The 11532-nt window shown below is 41.6% G+C and overlaps 1 protein-coding gene across 1 annotated transcript; it reads right to left on the bottom strand.

Moving 5' to 3' along the window:
- Positions 1-1433: 1433 nt before the first annotated feature.
- On the bottom strand, positions 1434-8874 carry C10H1orf216 (chromosome 10 C1orf216 homolog). The gene is made up of 2 exons (XM_026702651.2): positions 8607-8874; positions 1434-6678 (listed from the first exon to the last, which is right to left on the bottom strand). Exon 2 carries the CDS (start codon positions 6660-6662, stop codon positions 5799-5801), a length of 864 nt encoding a protein of 287 aa, XP_026558436.1. The 5' UTR covers positions 6663-6678; positions 8607-8874; the 3' UTR covers positions 1434-5798.
- Between the last annotated feature and the right edge of the window lie 2658 nt (positions 8875-11532).

The raw sequence follows: 11532 nt of genomic DNA, 5'->3' as shown, positions 1-11532 counted from the left end.
TTACAACCAGAATTGAGGCCCAAATTTCCATTGCTAAGCAAGACTTTTGTTAAGTGAGCTTTACCCCATTTTATGGCTTTTCTTGCCATATTTGTTAAGAGAACCACTAAAGTTGTCAAGTTAGTAACAGGGTTTTTAAAGTGAATCTGGCTTCCCCATTGACTTTGCTTGTCAGAAGGTCACAAAAGGGGATCCACATGAACCCAGGACACTGCAACTGTCATAAATATATGTCAGTTGCCAAGCATTGGAAGTTTGATCATATGACCACGTAAATGCTGCAATGGCCGTAGGTATGAAAACAGTCGTAAGTCACTTTTTCACAGTGCCCTTGTAACTTTAAATAGTCAATAAATGAATGGTTGTAAGCCAAGGACTACCTATATTGGTGATGAGAGCCTCATAGCTTTCTGAGACTGGATTTGCCAAATGCTTTGGGCTCAGATTCTGTCCCAATAGCAGCGCGGAAGTGATTTTTGGATAGCACTTCCTTTTCTACCTCCACCGATAAATTAAACTCAAAAGCATCACGAAGGGACATTCTAAAGAAACGTTCAGGTGCTCCAAGCAGAAGATAAAAATGAAAAGCCATTTTTTGGCAGGGAAAAAAAACATCTGAGAAACTGCCAGGTAGATTTTTTAGCACTGTGTTATTTTGGAAAAGTCAATTTATTTTCAATTAGCATAGGTTTTCTTCCTGGTAGGTATCATTATATCAACCATTTTTATCAACATTGCCTTTAGAAACAAAAACAGCGATTTGGCAATGTTTTAGAAATATATATTTGTGCAAGAGCATTTACAGGAAATGCATTATAGCATTATTTAAAGCAGAGAATAAAGCCCCTTTTTTCTCTTCTTTTTTCTTTTGCTGCCCTTTTAGACGGTTTATTTCTGAACTATCCTAAAATCCTTTCCAAATGTTAAAAGCTTTGGCAGTAACTGCATATTATATTTTCAATCAGTGCTATCTCTGTTTGGATCATGGTTATATAAAATATTAAAAGCTATAAAAGCTGTAAAACAAAAACAGTAGCACGAGTGAAAAATATTTATTTCCTTATATTATTTTCAAACTTTGTGTGGATTCAAAAATAGTTCCATCCTCTGGCAACGTTGTCTTTCTTTTTTTCTTTTAAATTAAGCATGCTGCAAGAATTGTCTTTGGAGAACCCAAAGAGCATGTTCTTTTTTAAAGAATGGTTTCTATTAAATTATAAATATCCTGTATTACTTATAGACATTGATAGATAAGACAAGGTATTCAACAGCAGGTTGCTTTTGAGACAGAGAGGTTTAGTGAATTCAAGGTTTAGAGCAGTATTTTTTAAACATGGTAGCTTTAAGATGTGTGAATGCTGGATGGGGAATTCTGTGAGTTGAACTCCACACATCTTAAATAACTAAATTTAATTTGAGTCTTAGAGTCAGTGTTACATATATTAGTGGTGTTTTCACATCAAGTCTTTATTGCGCAAGTATCCCATTCATTTGTAGAATTCGGGGGAATTGCCCAGGCATATATATTAGAAGACATAAAATCATAGATTCATAGGGCTGGAAGGAACCTCAGATTTTTTCTAGTCCAGCCCCCTGCTCAAGGCAGAGGTTGTACATCATCCCAATCAATTGATTGTCCAGTCTGTTCTTGAAAACCTCCAGCGATGGGGCACACAAAACCACAGGAGACAAGCTATTCCATTAATTGCTCTCACTGTCAGAAAACTTCTCCTTACTTCTAAGTTGGACATGATGGGTAGGCCGAGAGATATCATGGAGATAAACAACCAAAAAATGAAATTTATTGATAGCTAATTTTATAAACGACACTTAAGAAATCTGGGAAAAAACAATAAACAACATTTCAAAAGATTCTGCCTCCATGAAATCAATAATAAACAAAGGTTGAAAATTTATTTATAGATTCACGATTCTGAGTTTGTCCCTAATAGTCCCTAGTGTTTAGTTTACTACTGATAATACCATTGCCTGGCATTTTCTGTCCTTTGATGATGATGATGATGATGATGATCATCATCATCATCATCATCATCTTGATACCCCACCTTTACAAAAAAAAGTTCATGGGGTAATATGCAGCATTCTTTTCTCTGATTATTTTTTCCACAGAAACATTGGAAAGATAATAATTATCCAAAGCTACTCAATAAGCTTCCATTCTCAGTTTTAGACACTTCCCATTCCTAATACAACATCTTAACTAGTATATGACACTTCCCAAATATTAGCCTCGGGCATGCTTCAAGTCAAAGCATCCTGGCTGGTTGAGGCCAGAGAGAATGACATGAATAAGCTCTAAGGCTAGTTCTGGCAGAAGCCTTAGGACCTTGGACAGCTCCCTGCAGGAAGTCACAGGATGTTGCTCTACCAATATTTCACAATGTTAAGACAGGTGGACTTTTAACTCCCAGAATTCCCCACCCAGTTCACCTGTCTTAAATGTTCTTAGGTTTGAGAAATGCTGCTCTACCACCTGCCTATCAACAGCTAAGGTCTTCAGACAGATAGCAGCGCCTGGTGAACCTAGCTAGGGCTGATTGTTGAGTGTACGTCAGCTCTTCAAGTCAGATCAAACTAAGAAACCAATGCCATATAGGCCAATACAACTGTACTTTCATTACACAATTAAAATAGCAAAATTTTGCAATTCTTAATACGCTTCTGTAATGGCACGTGGGAAAGATTCGCTCTCCAGCTAAAAGCGCTATATTTTCCTGCTTCAGCATCACTCATCAAAGTTCAGTATGAGACTTTTTATTTTAAATTAAAAAAACAATAAGCCACAGATATGCATGATCATTGCACATAAAAAGCAACAAACATCCATAAATCTAATAACTCTTTTACCATTTAAAGGTCCTGGCATCTGGGATTAAATCCTGGGAATTGTATCTGGGCAAAGCGCTAGGAATCTGATAGAGTGGCTGACTCCCCAAGAGTGATCCAGGATTCCCCAGAAAGGAAAAAATTATAAAATCAATTTAGAGCAATCATGCTGACACTAATGCAAATTTTCCTTCATTTTTACCAGTGCCATCTTCTAAACTAGGGTCAGCAAACTATGGTCTTCAGGCCAAATCTAGCCTACCACCTGGCCTACAAACTAACCAAACTCCTGGGGCAAAGGTAGGGGCCAAGTCATCCTGGGCAGGGGCAGTCTATCAGCATCCTCCTTGGTGGCAGGCCAGCATCGTCCAATAGTTACCATGCTCTTTGGCCTGCAGACCTGCCAGGTAGAAGAGAGGCAAGATCTGCCCCTTTATGGCAGAAGTCTCCAAACTTGGCAACTTTAAGACTTCTGGACTTCAATTCCCAGAAGCCCCCACCCAACATGTACAACTGCAGTGTTTGCTTAATGACCACCACCAAAAGGTTGTAAAATTGGGGATGCTCAGATGGTGACCCACTTTATTGTGAGCTCAATTAGTCATTGAGGACTACCTGAATAGCATCGGCTTAGACACAATACAAACAAAATCGATGGAAATTTCACATCCAACACATTGTTCCCTACATTCTCACTCTATAATCTTATTTCTTTTCCCCCCAAAATGCCTTAGGTACCAGCTTAATAATCAAGATTCAAAGTATGTCTCCAAATACAGACATTTTTATCTTCTTTCAAAGAGCATGCACATTACTCCTGATTTGTACTAGCGATGGCAATAATTATCCAAATGCTACAATCAGTAAAGTTAGTTTACATCATTATCCTAGCATATATTATACTTTGTAATAAATTTTTTCTGTTAAAAAAATATAGAAAAGCAACAGACAAGTTTCTCTACTGTTAAAGGTTGGGGTTTTTTGTCAGTTTGAGAAGGATTTCCGCAACATGATATCCATTACTGGAAATGTACACCCATATATCTGTACTTCTATTATTGATAGAATCATCCACAGGAAAGGAAGATTAAAATAAACATTATGTAAAATATTTAAAATAATGAATTTCACTTCCACCCAAAAGATGCTGGGTGAAATAGCCTGTTATCTTGAAAGTAACCAGAACCAACTAAGGTCAACAGATTACACCGAAGAAGTAGGGGATGTTGTTTTATATTAACTTGGACATAAATTTGACATTCTATCACATCAAAGAAATAGCAAATCAGATTTGGTCAACTGAACTGGCCAAGCAAATATTTTCATCTGATACTCCCTAATTTAGAAATGTTGGAAAATGTCAAACACTCTTGGAAACTTTCTAACTCATCTTAAGAGAGGACCCAGTTTTGATAGCAAGTTACTCACAGTTTGCATTCACCAAACACTGTAGACTAGAAAACAGTAGTTTATAGCTGTGTTACTGCAAAGCTACCCACATCACTAGGTATCTCTTCAAGTGTACTGTGTGAGCAATTTCTGTAATTTTTCTGGGAGTGGAAGACAGGAATTATTCTTATAGAAATAAAATTCAAGGGTTTGGGCTTCAAGAGGCTTGGGCTTCAAGAGGCTACTACACTTCCATTTTAGCCAGTACAACTGTGCTACTTTGAAAGTTACAGTATTCCATATTGCTTTTGTTTTTCTTTTAAATTTAAAGAAATGCGCATGCAGTTATGTGTAAAATCTTATTTGGTCTCCAAGGAGATCACACTCTTGGAAAGATTTGGTTTATTTGGAAGTACAGAGAAAAATGCTTCTGATTTTAATTTAAAGAGGTCATTGTCTAAAACATAGGAAACAAGGTCCTCTTTCTTCAGTCAACCCAGGCACAGATTTGTATGTTGACATCCAACCTTGTAAAGTGGTTCAACATATACCAAGGATCAGCCGAAGATCAGGAGACACAATTTGAATTGTGGGTTGGTCACATTCGTGACACATGTTGATTGGTTCATTTCCTGCCCCGTGTTCCCGAATGCTTTCAAGGAGCTTAAGACTGGCTTCAGATTCAGCATTATCCCATTTTGGTAAGTCGATAAGGGCCAAGGAAAGAATTAGATGCAGATTAAATAAATATAAGGCTGGGGAGAAGAATCCTGCCTATTCTAAAGCCTTCCAGATCTTTGGTTTCAAGATTCTTGTTTTGCATACTGATCGGTTTGAACTTTAAGGGCTGAAAAGGTTGTGAGCACCTGGAAGTAGGAAGTGAGCTAGGATAAAAAGCTTGGATAGCAAACCAACTCAAAACCCATTCTTCCTGGCAAGAAGGATGGAGTCTAGTTAAGAACTAACAAAGGTGATAAATAAGACAAAGAGTATGGAAATGGCTAGGAGGAACAGAAATTTGGCCGTTTGGGGTGGTTATCAAATAGTGGCACAGAACTACCTCTTCTGTATCATAAGGATGTCATGCCATGCAAGTTGTATCATGGCTTGAAGCATCCAACATTCTATCCAATTAGTAGTACAAGACTCAACTGACTTGCAAAGTTCCCAATTCAAGCTTTTTTCCATCTCAGATTGCTTAGCAAGTGTTTTATAAGCCTATATGTCCACGATTTTTCATTTTTTCTCCATGACCATAGGTCCTACTCATCGTAATACCATATGCATCTCTTATTTCATTTCACTGTAAGTTGTATTTACAATACATTCACCCCCAGAAGTGATGCATCTTGGAAAATATCTTGAAAAAAAAAGTATGTGTCCACATACATAATATGTCTGGAATGTCTATGATTAAATTGCTGTCCTAGGAGGAACATCAAACATGAGAAAAGTCCACCGGGGCACATTGCAAACAAGCCATGATCCTGAGGACCCTTATTTGGGAGGCCAAGCTAAGAAATGAAAAGATGGAAGGTGGGGGCTGTTTTATACAATTCTCTCTATGTTGCGGTTTTAGTGTGCCCCACACCTTGTCGAATAAGTTCTTTGCGGTTGTCCAGGATAATGTCAAAGCTCTCCTGCAATCGATTTTGCTGGTCAGCAACCTTCTCCTGGAGGCTGCGAATCCAGCGGAGCAAAGCCAGGCGGCGGTACATCACTAAGTGGGTCTGATATTTCTGTTTCTCTAACTCTTTGAGCTTCTTCTTCTCCTGCACGTTCCTGAAGGCCTCTGCCAGTGCTGGGGAGAAGGTCTCAGAACTAGAGGAAGAGCTCTCAAAATCACCACAGGAAGCTTGCTGCTTAGCGTTGCGTGTCCAGTCTTCATCAGTGACAGAAGGTATCTTCCAAACATTGGTGCCATCACTCTCAGGGCTATCAGTCCAACGACTGCTGGAATAACCCTTGTCTTCTAGAGGGGAGCTGACCAGACTTCCTTTTTTCTTTACCTTCACCTGGTACTTGGTCTCTTGTTCTGGACTCCGGAACTCAGAACCTTCAGGTGGTCTACGGATGTCCTCCTCTTCTCTTTTCTTCTGCCCTAAGCCCAGGAAATTGTCCTCAGACAATTTTTGAGAAATGCTTCTGGAGCAATTCTTTGCTTTCTGTATTAGATCAGTCAGATTCTCAGATATCTTCTTTATCCCGTTGTCATTCCACTGTTCCCATTCCTCTGGTATTGGCGCCTTTGATATCGGTTGGCTCCAGTTTTCATTGCTATCGTAGGACTTCTCATTCATGAAGTTGAGGTTCTTGTCTGGGTGGGAGTCCTTTTTGTTACGGTAGATCACATCCTGCTGTGAATTTCCCTGGGCTTCACCGAGCTGTGGGTGGAGGCGGAATTCCGGCTGGCACATGGCAAACATCAATGCCCCCACCCAACTGGGAAAAAGAAACCAGCAGAGAAAGAAATGTAGATGTAAAGACATGACCAATAAGCAGAAAAATTCCAACACTCCTAGGTGGTCATCCTGAAACTCATGGTTTGGATCCCAGGCCAATCTCAACATGTAGACCTGTCTAAAAGGGTCATCTAATAAAATAAAAAAACCCCTGTGATCAGTAGCTTTGTGATTAGTGCTGACTAAGCTTCTTCTGAATATGGTCTGGTTTTCTAGGACTTAAGGAAAGTTTCCTTTGCTCCTATAATGAGCTTCTTGTTATCGTAATCCTGAATTATTTCATTAACTCAATGGTGCAGGTTCATGCAACACTGAAATAAAAATTGACCAGCCAAGTTGAATTCACGCAGCATACAGTACTGACCCACAAAGTAACCAGATTGTGGTCCCGTGAGTTGTGTGAGGCCAATCCTATTGCTGAGTTGTGAGAGGCCAATCCTAGTGCTTCTTTTACTGGGGAGACGGGGAGGAGACGATAAATTTCATGCTAACCCACAAGTAATTCACAAACTGAATTGTCCATCTTTCTATGACTACATGACTATGTCGTGTAGCCTTTTCCTAGCTTAAAGCCACAATAGTCCTCTGAATGCACGTTGGGATGAGAGGACCCTGTCACTCTACGTGGGACCTGGATAAGTACTTTAGCTGATCTAATTCAAGTTTTACTAAAACAAATGAATAACATAGTCATCAAAATGAATGCAGAACATAGAACAATAAGGTTTGAAGAAAACTTTGAGGTCTTCTCGTCCAATCCCATGCTGAAGCAGAAGTCCCTATACCATTCCGGACAAATGGCTTCAGTGTTTGAGCACCTAGTAAATGAAAATATTTGGGGCTCAAGGTTGAAATGAGGGGTCCTTGGTCACTCTCTGAGCTTGGTTGTTTTCTTACAGGTGCTTCCTTATCCAAATAGGTAACATTATCAGTGCTAATCACTAGCACTTATGATGTTACCTAGTTTGGGTAATGAAACATCTGCAAGAAAACCAGCAAACTTTGATGGGGCATCCACCCATCTATTTAATCATTCTATCTCCCTTTTCCTCCCATAATGGTTATCTTGGCACTACAGGTTAATCTTGTTACCACAAGTGATAAACTGACCAAACAAATGGTTTGCGAAAGAGGCCAAGCCAACCCCCTTCTCCTCACCCAAGTTAACTTGAACGGGCTTCACAAGTTACGCAAAAGCCATTGTTAGGCCTCGAACACTTTTGCATGTTGTATACACGAACATCAGAAGGCCCACAAGCACAGCTTATAGGGGCTCTTGTCACTCTTGGGGCTGCAGGTTGCGTTGTTGAGCTGTAGGTCAAACGAGGGCAGATCTGGGCCAGACAGCTGGAATAGAATAACCTGGCAGAAAGGGAAGGTTTTCTCCTTGATCCCCCCCCCCCCAAAAAAAAACTCCACCCAAAGCAGAACAAAAATCCCGAGCTGATTCCCCTACAATCCTCCAAGATGCCATGATGGAACAAGGGGGGGTGCAGAATCTTGACTCAGCATTGCTACCACCTACGGGCTCCCCCTTCCCGCTGGCATTTTTCCAAGCAAGCTCTGGAAAATATTTCTCTCCTTTCCCGGCCGAGAATGACGACGCTGTCCTGAAGCCTTCCCGGTCGGGCAGGTGGGAGAAGGCTGGACCTGTGGCCGTTTTAGGGCACGTGATTTGGGCGGGGGGGAAGGGGGAAGAAGGTGGGGGATGCCAGGTGCAGCGCCAACGGGCCGTGCAGGCAAACTGCAAGGCCCTTGGCGCCAAGGAAGGAAGGAAGGAAGGTAGAAAGCGGGATCCCCTCTGGGTCGGGGGTCCCGCGAAAAGGGTTTATTCTACGCCCCCTTTCAAACGGTCGCTTGCGCCCCCCCCCCCTCTTCGTCCTCTCCCCGGAAGCCCTTGGCACTCACCGCTGGAGCCTGGCAGGAATGAAGCGGGGAGGGGCGGCCGGATTTGGGCAGCCGACCGTCGCTTCTGCGGAGGGCGGGGGGAGACGCGGGAGGGCAGGGCTCGGGAAGGTGGCAAGGAAGGAAGGAAGCCCCGCCCGTTTCCTGGAGGTGCCCAGACCGGGGGTGGGGTGGTGGTAGGGGGGTGACGGTGGCGGCGATTGCAGAGAGGGGGAAGGAAGGCGAGGAGAGAGACCAGGTGACTCCGGGAAACCGATGCGTGCCGACGGCTCCTCCTTTCCACGCACGCATTCCCAAGTCCTTCTTGGGGTGGCTGGCACCTTCACCTGACCAACGGCGGGAGGGTGGGGCAAGACGCCAGGAGGAGGACTGGGTGCTTGGTGACGTCTGTGGTGGGAAGGGTGGGGGGGATGATGATGAGTAACATCTGGAGGAGGACTCGGCCTGGTCAGTCCGTGGACTCCCGACCCTTTCTGAACACTGGTGGACCTGCGGGACAGCGGTGGCTCCCTGCTTTGTCAAGCTTGGTGGTGTCCATTAAGGTTTTCATCAGACCCCCTTCAGCCAAGCCCCAAAGTTGATTGAACATAACTGGATAGAAGCATTCCTGTCAAACAGACAACAAATGGTCAAAATTGGGAGCGTCCTATCAAATTCTGTACCTGTCAACAGTGGTGTGTTCCCTCAACGCTGTGTTCTAGGACCAACTCTTTCCAAACTCTACATAAATGACCTCTGTGATCATATTAAGGGCAACTGCGTTCTCTTCGCTGATGATGTAAAACTATTCAACACCACAGACAATACTGCTACCCTCCAAAAAGACCTCGACTATGTATCAGAATGGTCAAACAAATGGCAACTTCAAATCTCAACAAATAAATGCTCTGTCTTACGTATTGGCAAAAAAAAAATCAGAAAATAAAATACAAAGCTGAATAGTCAAGATCAGAAAATAAAATACAAGCTGAATAGTCAAGACCTTGTTGATGATCCAAACTCTGTCAAGGACCTTGGAGTACTCATCTCTAATGATCTAAGTGCTAGAGCCCACTGTAACTACATAGCCAAAAAAGTGTTAAGAGTTGTTAACCTAATCCTACGTAGCTTTTTCTCTGGTAATATTACACTAATAACTAGAGCATACAAAACATTTGCTAGACCAATACTTGAATACAGCTCATCAGTCTGGAACCCGCATTACGTATCTGATAGTAACACGGTTGAGAAAGTCCAGAAATATTTCACAAGAAGAGTTCTCCACTCCTCTACTCGTTGCAGAATACCTTATGCCACCAGACTTGAAATTCTAGATCTAGAAAACCTTGAATTATGCCATCTTCGGTCCTATCTAAGTATAGTATATAAAATCATACATTGCAATGTCCTACCTGCAAACTCCAGCTTCAATCATAACAATACAAGAGCAAACAAAGATACAAACTCAAGGTTAACTGAACCAAACTTGATTGCAGGAAATATGACTTCAGCAACAGAGTGGTGAATGTCTAGAATACTCTACCTGACTCTGTGGTTTCTTCCCCAAACCCCCAAACCTTTAACCTTAGACTGTCTACTATTGACCTCACCCCTTTCCTAAGAGGCCTGTAGGGGGTGTGCATAAGCACACCAACGTGCCTACCATCCCTGTCCTATTGTTTCTTTTATTTTTTTATTTTTCTTATATGTATCCATGTATTCATAACTATGTTTTTACTTATACCTATTATCTTGTAAGCAATTGACAAACCAAATAAATAAATAAATAAATAAAATAAACAAACTGTTGAAGCTAATCCCAGGTATGAATTGTACCGTGGTGCAGAATGCAAGGAGATCCAAGCATGGCTGACTGGGGTGGAAGTTGAAGTCCACCAGATTTAAAGTTGCCAAGGTTAGACTCTCCTGCTCTAAATCGCCCCAAAGTTGCTTTTTTGTTCACAAAAGGCAACTGGACTTTATGGTAGTCCAGTTCTGGTAGCACCAGAAAGTCCAATTGCCTCTTGAAAAAAAAAACACCTTTGGGACAACTATGACCTGGGTGACTGAGAATCTCCATAGACCCTGCTTTAAATGTTGAATATTTAGCCTGTTTAGTAGGAGATTATCCTAGGTGATTAAATACCACGCATGGGGAAGAGGATATGTATCACGATGTCATCACACAATGTCATCACACCTTTGACTTCATCGTAGCTTGTACCAGACATCTATGCTGCCTTGGGGTTCTCATTACCGTATTTCCCCATGTATAAGCACCCCCTTTGTATAAGCCACCCCCCCAATTTTTGGACTGTGAAGTTTTGAAAAAAATATTTTATTAGAGAAACAAGTTATGAAGAAAGAAAATTTACAAAGAAACAAAATTCAAGATTCATAATAATCACTCATACACTCATCATCACTATCTGCTCCATCACATTCCACGTCTTCTTCAATATTATTGGCATCTAATTTAGCTAACAGTTCTTCTTCTTCCTCTGTGTCATCTTCATCGTCATCTTCATATATCAAATGATCTTCTGAACCATCAAGAGAATTAGATATTCCACATTTTTAAAGGCTTTGACAATGATCTCGATCTTCACACTGTCCCAAGCCTTCTTTACCCACTTCGAAACTTCTCCAATTGATGGTTTCTTCAGTCGACCAGTTTTGGTAAGATTGTCTCCTGCTGTCGTCGTCATGTAGTGGTTCCATTCTTCTCGTAGTGCCACCTTAAAAGCTTTATTAATGGAAACATCAAGGGGCTGAAGCTGACAAGTCAGGCCACCTGGAATAACCGCAAGTTGGGTTTTCATAGTCTCGGCAATCTTCTTAACATCCTCAGTCAAGTGTCCCCTGAAGGAATCGAAGACAAGCAAAGCCGGTTTCTTAAGCAGAGCTCCTGGTCGGCATCCAAATATCTTCTTGAACCAAATTTGCATAC

This window comes from Pseudonaja textilis, chromosome 10 (genome assembly GCF_049901715.1).
Source record: "Pseudonaja textilis isolate UNSWEBS1 chromosome 10, rPseTex1.2, whole genome shotgun sequence".
Lineage (NCBI taxonomy): Eukaryota > Metazoa > Chordata > Lepidosauria > Squamata > Elapidae > Pseudonaja > Pseudonaja textilis.
This window is presented reverse-complemented; position numbering and strand designations above follow the sequence as displayed.